The 17,582-nt window shown below is 38.3% G+C and overlaps 1 protein-coding gene across 1 annotated transcript in view; it reads right to left on the reverse strand.

Annotated features, from left to right (window-relative positions):
* mrap2a (melanocortin 2 receptor accessory protein 2a) overlaps positions 1–17,582 on the reverse strand; it is a 52,296-nt gene extending 34,714 nt beyond the window's left edge. The window contains exons 1-4 of the mRNA XM_069178637.1: positions 15,266–17,582; positions 15,092–15,144; positions 4,585–5,079; positions 4,036–4,194 (exon numbers count right to left, since the gene is read on the reverse strand). Coding sequence (XP_069034738.1) covers positions 4,036–4,162 — 127 coding nt within the window. The 5' untranslated portion in view covers positions 4,163–4,194; positions 4,585–5,079; positions 15,092–15,144; positions 15,266–17,582. The remainder of the gene's footprint in view (positions 1–4,035; positions 4,195–4,584; positions 5,080–15,091; positions 15,145–15,265) is intronic.

Below are 17,582 nucleotides of genomic sequence, written 5' to 3' on the forward strand. Positions count from 1 at the left end.
CACGTGGGCGCCCTCGCCGCCGCCACATCAGGTCGGCCCCACACCATCGGGGACTCGAACCCGGGCCTCCGGCATCACTCAACAGGGACCCAGCCTCTTGAGCTAAAGAGAGATCTCCCTGCTATCCACAGAGGAGGGCGGAGGGCAGAGGAGGGCGGTGACGTCACCGCTCTGGTAAGCCAGCTCTCGCAAGCAATGGAGGCCGTATGCGTTACAGTATATTCTCAAGAGAGTTTTCTTAAATAACCAAAAGCGATTATATTTACCAATTCAATGTTTTTAGAAAGCAATGGTGTATGATTTAAGAAGAAATCCATAATTAAGTATCAGTGTATGTGAAATAATAAGTGAACCCCTTGTTTACCTAGCAAAATTAAGAGGATGATTATAATTAGGTGGTTAAATGGGTAACAAGTGAATTGAGTTTGGCATCCCTGTCCTATCAAATGGTCAAAATGTTTGTGGGTTTTCACCCATATCGATTTTTACCACACAGATTAGTGGCAACAGGTTAAAATCAGGTGGTTAAAATTAGTGTTCGTGCCTCAACCATCAGGAAATGACTGAATGGGAATGCTTTTATTAAAGGAAAGCCAGGAAGAAATTCTAAAAAGAACATTTCCACCCGTCTCAAGTTTGTGAAAGAGCACCAGGACAAGAAAACTCCTGGAAGAATGTTCTCTTGACAGATGTGTGGAAAGATTAAGTTTTTGGCCACAATAAGAAATGTTTTGTATGGATAAAAACAACAGAAGAACCTCATCCCTAGGTTTGACAGTGGGAGGCTTGAAATTGCTTTGTTGCCTTAGGGACTAGATGGGTCTACAGCAGAATGACTGAGGAAGAAGAAATTTCACATTTTGAATTGATCAAGGTAAAATCCAGGTCTATGATAAAAACCAATTGAAATATTATTTTAGATTCCAACTTGAGCTGTTCATGTATACAAACCCTCAAATATCAATAGCTTGGAGCCTCTTTGTCAGATTTAATGGGCCAAATTCCATTAAAAAATAATGTGAGAAACTGAAGAAGTTGTAAGAAATGTATTGCTTAAGTCACCACAGCTCAACAAGGTATCACCAGGTACTAAATCTAGGAGTTCATATAGATATTTAAACAAAGATATTTACTGTTGTATCATTTTGTTAATTAAACAAATATATTTTGCATAATTAAATTTAACAATGCATGCATTTAATTGGGTTATCTTTATCTTTTATGAATATTTTCATGAAAAACGAATCACATGAATATGGACCAAACTAGGAGATTCACAAACTGTTTCTTAGCACTGTATATTATTAGCTAGAAAAATATTACAAATCATTGAGTCAGTACTGGTTTCACACATTAGTGGTTATATTACAAAAGAAAAATGTTCATAAGAATGCACAATACTAATTGTTTTCAAGACATATTAACATAAACAGGTGAGGGGCATAAGCAAATCATATTTTCTTGATAAACAGGCCCAAGGCTTTGTCAAGTAAATCATTGCTAATGTTTTTTGTATGTTTGGTTCACATTTTCATTTACCTGGAGAAAAATAAATGATAATATCTAGTCCAGTGGCTACAGATGCCTGGAATGTCAATGGTAACACATCATTTGCTTCACTTAATGGCTCTTAATGACTGACATAGGACAGCATTCTCATAACTGGTAAAACGAATCTCTGCATCTATCAGATTTATATCATGGTAGCATTTATATTCAAAACAGCCAGCCACTAGCTTGCCATCATGAGGTTTACTTCAATTCACAAGACAATAATATTTGGGCTGACTGTACATGTGTCATTCCTGACCACCTCAAGAAGATGAATATCCTTATCATACTTTGACATCTTTCTTCCTACAGCCTGATGTAGATATAGGATTTCCTTTGCAGGTGTCTTTGACAGTGTCAGCCACACCCATAGACCCTACAGGATTTGGTCATCATACAGGGATGGTACTGGATCCCTTCTGGGCAGCTTGGTCAGCTACATAAAGACATGAGACCTGAATGTCAGCCTACTGTACCTTTTTGTTAACAGTAGAACAGCAATAGGAATAACAACTTGTCATGGCTGGATGTCTTAGCTGTACTGTTATTCTAGAGTACTGAATTAATACACACCATATCATTTGTTTATTTATTATATGGTTTATTGGGTTTTAGAATAGCAGCAGGCTATGCTCAAAAATGCGGTGTCCAATACTAACTGGATGAAGACTAGCTGTAGTAGCTATCCTGGGACTAAGACACCTGGGCTTGAAATCACAATATCATGGAGAAACGGTACTGGAGCATTCGGGCCCGGACTACCAGACTCAGAGACAGTTTTTACCCCCGCACTATCAAACTATTAAACTCCCAGCCTCTCTCACTCTCACCTCACTTCTCACCTATGATCTGAACCTCACAGTGCCTTCTTTCTTTCTTACCAAAAACTCAAACACACATTGAAATCTACCTCTGCCTTACATGTCAAAAAGCTCACTCCCCAAAATTTCTATCCCTTTATTTCATTCTGTTGATGCATGTTTTTGCACATCTGATGTTGATTTTGCACATTACCTGTTACCTTTTTGTTGTTTTGCACATTGCCTGTTGTTGTTTTTTGTACACTGCTTGTTGTCTCTGTCTTTCTTTTGTTATACAATTGTATTGTTGTTGTTTTTTGTACTACGTATCATCTGAGAGCTAGCTAAATAGCATTTCGTTATACCATATACCTGTATATGAGTATAATGACAATAAACTTGAACTTGAACTTGATAACTGCAGGGAGGAATTACTTGATATTCTCCTAGATTCTTGCATTGATTCTGCACATAGACTTTGCATAATGGCTGCAACCAGACAGAACATTCCCAGGCGTTCATTTGTTTCTTGAGTTGATTGGTGTCTTAATTTAATCTGGGCCACTCTATGACTGATTGCAATCCTGACACTGGGGAAATATTGCTGGTGATTTTCCTATGTGGAGTTCCATTCTTCTTGTCATTTAAAGTTGACAACACTCAAGGTTTAAGTATATTTGGAACTAAAGGTATCACTGTTAGATTTTCTTTCTCAGGCTAAAGTTATCTTTGGGCCTGGGGTGTTGAAATTTCCATTTGCTTTTAATTTTTGCTGTATCATTCTTTGTGTTTGTCGGGTTTTTTTTCTTACACGTGGTAAAGATCATTCATTTTAAACATTATATATAGAACAATGTTTTAAATTAGCATGACTATTTGGCTGAGGGCAAATTTCCAACACTTAGGTACCTATAGTAAGTACATATAGTAAGCAGAATTTGTAGCATTTACTGTTGTAGCAAAACCTGTTGTAGCATTTAATAAAATATACAGTAAAACTATTTATTTTAATATTTCTTCAGGTGACATTAATATTGATATTAATATTCTGTAGGATTTGGTGTGGATTGTGCTACACACTGTAAGATACAGAGTAGTTTACTACTATTCTACTATATTTTTCATCCAAGATAGAGATATATTATGTTTTTTTCTCCTATTGAAATAGCTGTAGAAATGTATACAAATATATTGTTTTCGTAGATGTCAGTACTCCACATGTGCATGAACTGTACTGTACATCTCTATTTTAAGATTACTGTAGTTCAATGGGAACAATTTACTGTATAAGCTTATTCTATGCTAAACTAAAAACTCTTCAATTTCCTAATAATTATTACCTATATTGCCTGAAATAAACTGACAAATCTAACAATCAAATTGATATCGAATATTGATGGCAATCGCAATACTTGCCATTACAATATTATTACTCTGCATCCATCAAAGGAATAACTTAATGTGTTTGGTATAAAAACATAATTCAGATCAACAATCTGTCTTTGGGGCAGTAAATCCCATGGAACAAAGGTGATTTTACACAGAACATTGCTGTTAAAATGTGGAAAGCTTTTCCAATTCAAACTGGTCACTGCAAAAAATATGGCAATTTCTAAAAGTAACAGAGTACTAAAATAAAATAGATCGACTGTCTCAACAATAAAGATAAAACCAAAAGACTCACATCTGTGCGCTTTAAGTCCTTCAAAAGAAACGGGCTCATCGTAGTCGTAATACTCATATTCCCAATAGTAATCAGGACCCCTCGCAGTGTGACGAGTTTTATTAGAATTATGACTGTACTGAGACATCGCCAGGTAGTGTTTCACGGAATTCAGGAAAGCTAGAAGAAATAAGAATAAAACACAAAAATTATAAAACTGCGTTCGAAGCAGCTTATTCTTTCAACAAAGATACAAAAAAAGGAAACGACTTTAAAAGACTGCGTAAGTCAGGAGAAACATTTTTTCAGTTTTCATCAAAGAGTTTTGGTGCTGTATCAGACTAACCCTTAACAGTAACGGTTTTATCTTATACTCAGAGGCTTCGCACTTAATGCATAATATGCCCACTGTTAAAACGACTCCACTTACAGTATATCGTAAGTGCATATTTTATACGCCATTTCAGAAGCTTTTTAAAACACTTTTTAAACACTATATGCCTTTAGATAATGTTGATAATTGTATTGCAATTGTTCGTCGTTATACGTAGTAATAACATAATGACTTACAGACTTAAGTCTCCAAAGACAGCTGCATCATGATACTGTATATCCAAAGGAAGAAAAGGCGCAGAGCAACCTTCAGATTTAAGGAGCGCACCAACACGATCCCTCGGCTCTGTCTCCCTCTCATTCAACTGATTTGAGAATGCGCCTCCCGGAGGTTCTCCGACTCATTTCTGATTCCATTTACATCATCGGGATTTTCACAACGAATTGGCTGCTAGGGCACCACGGCTGTGGTGGGTGAATGAGTGTGTGTGCGTTTTCGTGTTGTTTTAAAAGATGTTACGAATCAAAGAATATCGAATTAATAGTGAAGTCTGTTCTGTGTAGAGGCAGATGACTCTTGTATTTACACAAACTACAATTTAATAGTGATACGAGTAAGATTTATAGTGGACAACAAAATTATGTCTGTAGAATTTAAGATTAATGCCAGAAATATTCCTCTCGAATATAAATACTGCTTTTCATGATGATATATCGGTTTGAAGCTGAGCTCTGAAAAATCAGCATATCAGGACAAAATTACATTAGGACAGACCATTGGAGACACAAAATAAATCCAATTAATTGCATGTACTGTTACAGAGCGTAGAGTAACATATTTCAAGAACGCTACGTGAGATGTCAAGGTGTAAAGAAGAGTTTCTTGATGCCAAAAGGTTAGGCAGTATTACAGGTCTATTCATTTGAGAGGTGAAACTGATAACTGGTACAGAGACTGATCTCCCAAAACAGAATTTAGACTGACTGAGATGAGGGCTACAGCAGGGTATTGATGCAGTGGAAAAGTTTCTTCTAAATGCATTATCAAAAGCTTTATTCCAATTTACTGTTCACTTTTCCAATTTAATAAAATCAAATACATTATAAATATAATGTACAGTAAAAGGTATATAATATTAATTTTAATGTATGTTTATGTTCATGAAATGCACTTTTTTCTTTTTTAATCTACTAAAAAGTTGGATTACAATCTCAGTGCTTTGAAGCATAGTGAAATTTGGATTTTTTACAGCAAAATTTCTTAAATCATTACAATTGTTTTGTAGCTGCACTGTACACAAAAATCAAAATCACCATCAAACGTTTCCTCTGACAGGGTTGTAAAGACACAACCTTTGCATTTTGTATTCATTACATACAGTATTACCAGATGTATCTGGAGTGACAACAACCCATTCTTGTTTGTGTATAAATGTACATTGATACAGAGGTTTCTGAGTGTTTTATTCTTCTTACAAGAAATCAAAGCAACAGACAAAATAAAGACAATAACAGACTTGATTTACTTCCAAAGGAAAACAAAAAACAATTAAAACCAGCGATGATGCACCCACTACTTGTTTTAGGAACAAGATGTCACACTCCAGGTTAGTGGCTGCTTGCATACTTCAGTTGCTCCAGGAAACCACATCATTCCCACAAGCCCAAGCATTCTTCCCAGGCTCATTAAAACATACTGAGGCTGGCTGTCGGTTTGTCCATCCCCCTGTCAATCAAGCACTCAATCATTTAATCAGGCTTCCAGTTGAACTCCCTATGTAATCCCTTCAATACCACTGGAGCTCTGCTCTGACATTGAGCTACCTTAGGTAGTCCTGTGACCAGCCTTGCTCTAAGAAACCTGAACTCAGCGAACCCTGAAAGCCTGCTATACTGAATCCCAAAGACCCTGAATCCTGGAGTAAGATCCAGCCCTAAGTGCCCTCACTGACATCCTCATCACCATTGGTCCGGTGGTGTTGTTCTCCTGCCTGCCTATAATCTGCCTGTAAGTGCCCCATCTTCCTTCCTCCCATTCTACCTTTACTGTCCTCCATCTTCGGTCCTTCCAGGATCTTGCGAAAGTTATTAAGTCTTACACTTGGATCTCATACTGTCATTTCAACCATGGCAGTGAGATGAGTGAGACAATCTATAAGACAAACTTTAGCAGGTCTCTGGTCAGAGAATGGAACTAGGCAAATATCATGCAATACTGCGTGCTACACAAATATCATAAGCATAGTAGAATTTAAGAGATTCGTTTTTTGTTAGATCATTTGTGTAAATTATATGTTGAATCTCTTCGGGTTTTTATGAATATTATTTTCAGTATAGGTGGTGATAGGCAGTGTTTGATAAGATGTGCTAAGCGAAGTTCACCAGGGACAATTTAGAGGCAACAATTAATCTTGCTCCCTTGATTTTGGAACATAATGGTAGGTGGGAGGAAACTGGAACCCACTTCTGAAAACCCACACAAACAAAAGGCGCAGGTTACAATGAAAGCCAAGAGCTATGTAATAGCTGTAAAAGCAGCACCAGCTATGAAGAATGCCAATACAGTTGTAATGAAAATGATATAATTAAACAAAACATAAGTAGTTGCGGCAAAATACAAAAGTACATTCAATGCAAACAAGATACAATAATTCAGTCTCCTGGTGGAGTGAAGGGAGAAATCAGGAAACACAGGAAATGCTATTTAACATCAGACCACCACCAGGTAAACATCAGAGCACCTGGTTTTATTCTTTCAATTTAAATGGGCATCTTTAGTATTCAAGGGACAGAGTCCTATAGCTTTTCAGGTAATTTATATTGAGGAACTAATTAAACATCAGGAAAATGGATATTCTGACTTCTCAGTTTAACATAATTAGTTGAGTTTACTGATCAATATCAGAGGCAGAGTGAAAGCAGGAGGGCTAATGCAGTAGAAGTAGGCTACCAATAATTTAGCAAAACACTTTAGATTTAAAAACAGTTGGCTATGCTTAGGAAAAATGACTTGATAAATGCAATTAATTATGAAATGTAAAATTCCTTTAGAGTATAAATATGTAAATCTACGTAATTTTCTAGGATTAACTCAGATATCAATTAACATTTCCACCTTGATCCTGCAGGTTTAGCTTTTTGTCTAATTCCATAATGTGATGTTTAAATTGACCAGCCAGAGCTCTAAGCTGTGGAGCAGTCTGACTAAATGCTCCTTAATTAAGCACAACGGTTCTCAAGGCAAGAGTTCTCAGACTGCCTGGAACGAAGACAGAGCTGTAGGACACCACTATGCAGAAATGTTCCAGACAAAGACAGGAACCTGGACCATTTTCAACCAAACTGAACATTTACAGTACATCCAGGAGAATCATACACATGTCATATGGAATTGGCACAGGAAAAACAGTGAAGGCACACAGGACAGTGGGACATAAACATCACTATGCCCAATTATTTTGCTATCATTCAACTATTGTGAGTCCTATTCCAACAGTAAATCTGCAGAGCAATCAAGACATCTGTCGTTACCACCTCATCCATCCTGGTACTATATCCTGGCTTGTGTCTACTGCTGTCCAAGCAACTCCATGTAGGCACAGGCTGTGGTTCCACTGTACCCTACCACCTACAGTACCAATAAGTGTGGGCTGCTCTGCTGGTGCCACAGTAACAATAACATGTGAACGTTACTGAACGGTACGGATGGAGTGAATGCAAACAGAAATTAGAAACATCACCTTTAATCATCTGCAAATCAAATCACCTGCAGCGAAGAGGCCATTAATTCCATATACTGTATGTTAAAAATATGAGCTATGGGTTGAAAGTTTAACAATAGTTAATTATTTTATAACTGTAGAATCAAAACTATTGTCTTTTGGCCACTGAACTTAATTAAAACCAAACAGACTATTCATAACATTCATGAAGATCCCCTGGCCCCGATTAAATTATACAGTATAATTAGCATTATAACACAACATTGGCAAAAATTGCATTTGTGTTTTGAAATATCCCTATAATAGCTTGACTCTGGAATTAGTTAAAAACTCTCAGGTGGCAGTTAAGAGGTAGATTTCCTGCTGAATAGCTATCGCACTGGCAAACAGGCAAACAACAGTGCAAACATGTCACTGTTCCAATGGTGACATCTTTGGAATACTAAAGGCCACGTTCTGTGGTTGAAGGCTTTCTTCCTTCCCCATGCCATCAATATAAATACAGGAGCAATTTTTGACATCTTTTTAATTCAACCTGATTTCCAACCTTAAGGACCTATAGAGTTTTAATTATACATTTTTAATTATAAAACATATGAAGCTAAGCATAATATTTCAACTCTTTTTCTTGTTTTCTTAACATTTACAGCAGGAAAACAAAAACTTTCTGTATCGATGGATGATAGCATCGGGCTGCTTTTGTACTTGTTTTCTATCTACACACTTAAGAAAACATATTTGAGTATGATTTTATTTATGTTATCTGCTTTAACAGAAAGTAGGCTCATTACAACTAGCAAAGCACATTCTTGTAATGTGTGACTAACTCTGTATTCTCTTTTAATTGGTTTCCTATCATTCCTTGCCCAATCCTTTAATAATCTTATAAAATTTGTAGATTTTACAAATGTTTGTAATCCCGAGGTAACAAAGGCCTCCCCCGACCTCCTTTCGGCAAATACTCCTTTCGGTTAAGAACCATTCAACGTTGGTGGATGAATCAGATTTTATACTAAATCACTGTTTTGCTACCACTGACTGGAAGATCTTCCGCGAAGCTGCCGAAAATAATATCAATCTGTATACAGACTTTGTTACTGGCTACATCAGTAAATGCATTGAAGACGTGATTCCAGGGATAACTGTTTGCACATATCCAAATCAGAAACTGTGGGTAGATGGCAAGATTTGGGCAAACTGAAAGCTAGGACAGCTGCTTTCAATTCTGGCGATATGGATAAATACAAAAAATCCAGATACAACCTCAGGAAAGCTATCAAAATAGCTAAATACAACTGTAGAGTAAAATTAGAGTCATATTATCACGGCTCCAACACACGGACCATGTGGAGTGGTATACGCACCATTACAGACTACAAAACGCAACCCAGCTATGTCGCACAACAGTCTGCCTCTCTTCCTGATGAACTAAATTCATTCTATGCCCGGTTTGAGGTCAGTAACACAGATCCAGTCAGGAAGATTCCAGAAATCCAAGACGGAAACCCACTGATCATATTCAGAGGGGATGTGTGTAAAGTTTTTAAAAAGACCAATCCACGCAAGGCTCCTGGCCCTGATGCCATCCCTGGCCGTATTCTGAAGGGATGTGGAGACCAGCTGGCAGTTGTCTTCTCGGACATATTCAATCTCTCTAGCTCAGTCTATAGTTCCTTCTTGCTTTAAGAAAACCACCATTGTCCCTGTTCCTAAGAAACCCAGAGTCAGCTGTCTAAATGACTACCGCCCTGTTGCACTCACATCAGTTATCATGAAGTGCTTTGAGCAGTTGGTCAAAGCATACATCACTTCCTCACTGCCTGACACCCTAGACCCACTGCCAGAACAGGTCAACAGAAGATGCTATTGCCACTGCCCTCCATACTGCCCTCTCACACCTGGATAAAAAAGGAACTTATGTGGGAATGCTGTTTATTGATTACAGCTCAGCATTCAATACCATAGTGCCCTCAAAGCTTGTCATCAAGCTCAAGGACCTGGGACTGAACACCTCCCTCTGTAACTGGATCCTGGACTTCTTGACAGAACGTCCACAGGTGGTGAGGGTGGGCACCAACATATCCTCTACCCTGACTCTAAACACTGGAGCCCCCCAAGGCTGTGTGCTTAGCCCTGTCCTCTACTCCTTATTTACCCATGATTGTGTCGCCAGTCATAACCCAAACTCCATCATTAAGTTTGCGGATGATACAACAGTCTTTGGCCTGATCACAGATGGTGAAGAGTCTGCGTACAGTGAGGAGGTTGAAACCCTGGCAGCATGGTGCCAGGAGAACAACCTCTCTCTGAACATTAGTAAGACTAATGAACTATAGAAAACACCAGGGAGGAGATCGCATACCTATCTACATCAATGGGACTGCAGTGGAGAGGGTCAGCAATTTTAAGTTCCTGGAAGTTAACATCTCAGAGGACTTAACCTGGACCCACCACACCAACAACGTGGTCAAAACAGGACGGCAGCACCTATTCTTTCTCCGTAGGCTAAAGAAGTTTGGCATGCCATCACATACTGTATCCAGGCCAACTTCTACAGGTGCACTATTGAGAGCATCCTGACTGGTTGCGTCACTGCCTGGTATGGGAACTGCTCCACCCGGGATCGCAAAGTACTACAGAGGGTGGTGAAGTCTGCGCAGCTCATTACCGGCTGTGAGCTACCAAACATCCAGGATATCTACTCAGCTAGATGTCTGAAGAAGGCCAGGTCCATTCTCGAGGACCCCAGTCATCCCAGTCAAAAACTGTTTTCCCTCCTACTGTCCGGTAAGCGGTACAGAAGCATTTGGTCCAAGTCCAACAGACTATGAAACAGCTTCTACCTCCGGGCAATAAGACTGCTAAATAGCCAACCTGCAGCTCCTTTAGCAAATCATCTGTAATGGTTACACAGACACACAGTTTTACTGTATTCAGAATAACTGCACTACTTGTATATATTTCATACACCATGGACACACAGCAGCTCTACTCATATTGAGTTTTATTCAATTTCTATTACATTTATTATTATGTAATAACAACCTCAATTTTGTGATTTTTGTGTTTTTGTGATTTTTGTGAGCTTGCGGAAAAGACATTTTCATTGCCAGCAACTACTGATGCATGCTGTATTGTTGTGCATTTGATAAATAAACTTTGATTTGATTTGATTTGACTAGATGATGATCAGACAGAAAAGGGATTTAATTATAAATACGCAGAACATAATTAATCATCTCCACAACTAAAAGTGGTTCTTGTTAACCACATGATTTGAAATCCCACTTATTGTGTTTCACTTGACCTGTGGTCCCATGACTGTGCACATGGGAGAACGAGAAAGTGGAGAGTCCTACAGCCCCCTGTGTTCGAGCCATTCAACTTTTAATGTTACAGGCTGCACTGCCCTGTGCCGGAGGTTGTGTGCTGATTGGAAGAGATATGTATCCCTTGCCTACCACACCAGAAGCCAGCAAGGCTGCAGGAGCTGCTGTGTCTCTGGGAGCCAAGAGAGTCCTGCAGACTAATCCCAAGTACGAAGTCAATTGCTTGCCAACACATGGTGAATAACTGTCTCAGGAGGCAAGTGACATGACCCAGGCTCGATCCTGCCTATCAGCTGAGCTGCTGGGGGAGCCCCATCTTCTGCACCCTTCTGGTCCACTGCTGGAAGAGGCCTCTCAATGAACCTCTGTCTGCAACTCTCCTCAGCCAGCTTTCATCTACTGTACATACAGTACTGTAGTTCGTCAAGTCTCTTTACACAAAACCCTGTTTTTGGTCTTAATTCTAAAAAAATCCCATGTTAGTACAATGCTATGTCTCAATTTCCTTGGCATTCTATGTATTCTAAAATACTTGAAATCCTATATTTTTTCGTAACACTGTCTTTTTGTAGAAAGACAAATGTAGACCATATTATTTTCTGTCCTTCCCTGTGATGTATAAAAAAATGAGCCTGCATTTAACAGTGATTGATTTTCAAGTACTAAGGTTTGAGTGTACTTTTTAGCTACAATTCTTTAAGTGCTGTTCTCTCACTCTCCCAGTAAATATATCGGCAGTGCACTGGTGTGACTGACCAATCACACAGAGGGGAAAGGAATCCTTGGATGCTAAACGAAAAGATAACATCAATTACAAAGAAAAACTTAATTGTAAAGAAACTGGAGAAAACACAGCATTTTATTTGTGTACAAGCTTTAAAAAGACCATAATAGCAACATCTTTCAGAAAGAAGTCTTTATTACAAACTTATAATAGTGGCCACCTTGGGAGGCTTAAATAAAGATTTGAACAGCACTAAAACTAAAGGTCTATTGAGATATAGCTTGAAAGGTCAATATCCTTTTCATTTCTTTGACCTGTTTTTACCAGAATGAGCCTTCTTCATCTACTTCCTGACTCCATTCTGAAAAGAGAAGAAAGAAAACACAACATTTCAGCTGGAAAACATTTTCTTTCTTTTCTTTTCAGCATGGAATAAACCTGTTACTTGTTCCTTTGCAGCCTATGCCATGTATCATCAGTCATGTTTTGCTGGTAGGTCTACCTGCAGCCAAATAAGTTGTGGACAGATTTTTCTCCTCTTAAGAATCTATATAATCATGTAAAATGTATTACTACTACAATGTATGTATTTGTGATCCCCTTGACAAATACAGTCCATGTTTTCTCTTGTTTAAAATCACATGAAGCTACAGTACAGCTCCCACTTAAACAAAGAGCATAGAGTGCCTGCTCCCCATGGAAGCTTAATGAGTTCATTCGAAAAGTGACTTCACTCAGTCCAACACCATTCTCTTTATTTTTCAAAGTTTTCAAATTGAGTACAGCCCATTTGAAACAAAACTTTGATCTAAAATAGGTGACTTTGCGACCAAGAAAGACTCAATACCTGGACTTCAGCTGGGAGGTTATTCACCAATATCTCAGAAACACTCCTACAACTAGGAGGTGGATCTGAGGGAGCAGAAGAGCAAGGAAACAGAGGACGTGGAAATGAAAGTGATCTCATTGCAGATCTAGCCATCCAAGCGACTGCAGAGCCCAAGTCCCTATTAATATCGTTGTCATGTCTCCTCTGAGGCTCAATTCCAGGTCAGATTGTCACCTGGATGAAGAAGTGTCTACTAAGTGGCAAGACTGGACAGTCCAAAAACCCATGGGTACCTCATTACTCTGTTACGCTGAAAATAGCTGGTAGTAAGGGATGAACCCTATGCAGATATAGGGAACTCAAGGAGCTGCGAGCAGAATAAACCGGGAGATCAAAGGTCGAAGTCCAAAGAAACAGTAGGTCAAAAGGCCAAAAGGTCTTGGAGCAAAAAGTATCCGATGAAGAATCCAGAAATCATGGTCAGAAGGCAAGGCAAAAGTCCATGGGCCAAAAAGGGAAAGCAGAGAGTACTGTATCTCATGGGGGAAAACAGGATGTAAGGCTCTCAAGGTGAAAACCTAATACTAAATGAGTGTACAGTATACAAACTGAAAAGAGGAAATAGCAAAGGAAAACCTCTTTGTGTCTTTACATTAATGGCACATCAAAGAAACAACTTTTCATTTTAATTTTTCTCAATAAAGTATAATAGTACTTGCTGGAGACAGAGTACATTTCATATGAAAGATGGTGTGGCTGCATCTGCAACACGGGAGACATGAATGATAAAAACAAGCCATAATGAAATAAAGTTATCAAGAAGGCCTGGGAATTGTCTTCTTACATTTTAATAATTTAATTGAATTAACCCTTTATTGCCCCCTAAGGGAATTTGTCCTGCAAATCAAGAGCTCATAAACATATGATTTACTGTATGACAATAATACAATACCATAATACATGACAGCATTCGACAACATATCATTATCAGAACTCTTCAAGTACCACAAGATTAAAAAACAGACAATTTGATCAAAAAGAGTCTAAAATCAATAATAATAAGATCATTTCCAGGAAACATTTTTTTCATGGGTACCTCCATGCTGATGCTGATGGTGAGAGACTACCCCAAGCTCCCTTGCACATACTCGATAACGACCAAGATTAAATTGATCAATTGTCTTTTTGAATGAACTGAAATGCGTGCTGAATTTGCTGCAAGAAATCTGCAGTTCAGACACGTGCCAGTTACCATCTGTTTAGAAATCAACGAAGCCAATTAAATCATACTGATCACTGAAACACAGGTAGGTCATAAACTCAGCACACTGAAGAGAGCAGGCTTCCTTTAACATCTGCATGCACTGAAGCTCATCATAGGAAACAAGATTCCTCCTGTAGGTTTCCCGTGCACATTAACTTAATATATGCATCATTATTATACCATGAATGTACATTATTTTGGAAAAGACTGTTTCTTGGACCTTCGGTCACACTGTTTTCATCACAGCTTAAATAGCACCTTGAAAAAATGGAAAATAAAGCAGAGTGAAAATGCTTCTTTGAAAATGAGTCATAGTACAGGTGTGAATCATCCTAGGTAAATACCAAAGGATCATATCAGTCAATTTGGTTCTGAAATCTCAGTTAAAGATGATAGAAATCTCTTCCTGCCCTTACAGTGTATTTGGGGGAAAAAAACAGATAAATCTTTCAGATCATTATCTGCTGCTTTTGTTCCTCCATATATTGAAGTGTCTCATGCAAGTAACCAGCCATTATTTTAAGAAGATATTTAGGATGATCCTTTAGGCTGCAGTGATTTACCTGCTGATCACATGACACAAAAACCTTTTGGCATCAACTTAAACTCTCAGTACCATTAAGCTGTGCTCATATTAAATCAGCGCAGCGAAACACTTACAACTACTTGGAGTATGGCACTAAAGCATGCTTCTTTTAAAAATGTATTTAAATTACGTTCAAAGAAACTAGAAACATACTTGACTTTTGAGTATCGTTAATATTATTGAAGATCCTAGAATTGTAGGTGGTTTCCTAGGAGAATGGATTGGTCTTTAATGAAATTATGTACAGTAGATGCAAATAAAAGAATCAAAGAACCTTACACACACAGTACCTTTAATACCTTTCCTAGGCTTTGAGGCCATCTTCAGTGCTTCACTTGGTTTGCTGTGGAATCATATAAGAATATAAGAAAGACAACGAAGGAGAAGCCATTCAGTCCATTGTGCTTTATAATATAATAATAATAATAATAATAATAATAATAATAATAATAATAATTGCTTACACTCATATAGCTCTTTTCTGGACACTCCACTCAAAGGGCTTTACAGGTAATGGGGACTCCCCTCCACCACCACCAATGTGCAGCCCCACCTGGATGATGCGACGACAGCCATAGTGCGCCAGAACGCTCACCACACATCAACAATCAGTGGGGAGGAGAGCAGAGTAATGAAGCCAGTTCATAGATGGGGATTATTAGGAGGATACATTTTATAATTAGCTACATTTCTCAGATTCAAGACCTCTTCCTGACTGAAGGATCCCCAAACTCTAGGATCCACAGCAGGTGTTGGCAGCTTGTTCAAAACATCCACACTTTCAGCTGTTAAAATACTTTCTTCAGCTTTTAGTCGTGAGTCTGTTTGAATATAATTTCTGTTTGTGACTCCTAGTCTGGCTTTTGTGTTCATTTCAAAAGTATTGGTTTCGTTGGAATTTGCCAGTCTCAAATTCTTAAGTCTCTTTTTAGAACAGCTCTAATAAGTTTCATTTTTAAGTTCAGTGACCCGCACATCAAATTGTCTAAACTGATTCCACATCTCTAAGTATATAATCAATGTTGAAAAGAGCTCTTTAAATTGTATACATGTTTTAAAATTGTTTGAAATTAAAATTGTGGTCTGAATTGTGAATTACAACACTCAATAAAATCCATTTACTTAACACCACACTCATTCAAGGCCCCTCAGGACAATTCCAGATCACCCAGATGGCATCTTGTCCCTCCAGCAACCTTATTTACTGTACCTCTTCCGGTAAATGCCCAGCCATCTACATTGGAGAAACAGGAAGGAGACTCGGAGACCGCTTCAGAGAACATGTCAGGGCTGTGAAGATTAAAGATCTCTCCAAGCCCATTGTTTCTCATTTCACCTCTGATGGCCATGATCAATCTCTCTGTCTGTGTTCTCAAAGATGGTTTTCCAAACTCATACATCAGAAAGACTACAGAAACTAAAACCATCCTGCAGCTAGGATCACACCTTCCCCCTTATTTTAACGACAGACTACTTTTCTTCTGAATTCTCTCTATTCATTGTAGGTTTCATTTCACACTTCCTGATTACTATAATCGAGAGCATTATTATCAGATATGGTATTTCAGTGTGGTTTGGTAACCTATCAGTTCATTTAAAATCACAAATTACTCACCTCATCCAGAAAGCTTTGAAGGTCATGGGAATGAAACAGCATCCCTCCCTGCAGACAATGTTTGAAAAATCCATAAATCAAACAGGCAGGAAAAATTATATCAGATCCTTCCCACATCCTCAATTCTTAATATCAACTTCTTCCTTCTGGCAAATGTTTTAGGGCTCCCAAATGTAAGTCAAACAGATACAAACATTCCTTTGTTCCACTATCCATTACAACTGTTAACCCAAATGTCAAGGATAAACACAATTCTGACTTTTACAACCAACTTGAGTGCAATATATTTTGTGATGTGTTATAAATGACTTTGTGTCATAAACACATCTCTGCACTACAGAGGTGTAATCAAGCACTTTGCCTTGCCTTAGCAGCAATTTAACTTGTGGAATGGTTCTTGCTTTTTAAATTAACTGGAGCTTTTAAGAAGTTATGAAAGGCAATGTTGTCTGACGATCCTTTGAAAAAGCTCCTTCATAGATTGAGTAAAATTGGCAAACACCGAAAACATACTCACTGAGACAGAAGTAAGACACCAGCTCAGATAAGTAGACCTGGGTCTTCCTTGCTTGTTGTTGTTTGGAGGGCGGTCCAAGGAATGTGACAAAACGTGCAAGGAAAGGCTCAGCAGGTGAATCCCCGACATTTCAAAGAATGTTTCAGAATTCTCTTTGAGTTGTCATACATTTTGTAAAAAACTTTTTTCCTGTGCTTCCCATTGACTGGAAAAGGTATTTTCCGGTTGTTGTTTAGTTACTGCTGATTTGAAAGGTGAGGTTTCCATCTTAGAAAATCTAATAAGCACCACCAGCCTTGTGGCTTACCTAATATTCTCTCTGCCTCATATAACCCCTTGCCTTCACAGTCCCCACTGGCTGCTTTTCTATCCAATTTAAGATTGCTCCCTTCATCACTCCGATGTCCTTGATCTCCAAGCCATTGTCTTTCCTTATACCCATTTTATTACTTTCTTTGCACTTTTGCCTCTTATGTTGCTCATTCTCTTTCCTCACACTTTTGTGGTATTTTCAGATATCAAGAAACATCAAAACAACATTATAGCTAACCGGCCTCCTACTTTTTAGATAGCAGTTCAGATTGTATCTTTAGCTCCTATAGCTCATCACTCTATCCTTTGTAATCTCTGTACATAATATTGATTTTCT

Source organism: Lepisosteus oculatus, chromosome 2 (assembly GCF_040954835.1).
Source record: "Lepisosteus oculatus isolate fLepOcu1 chromosome 2, fLepOcu1.hap2, whole genome shotgun sequence".
NCBI classification, from domain to species: Eukaryota; Metazoa; Chordata; class Actinopteri; order Semionotiformes; family Lepisosteidae; genus Lepisosteus; species Lepisosteus oculatus.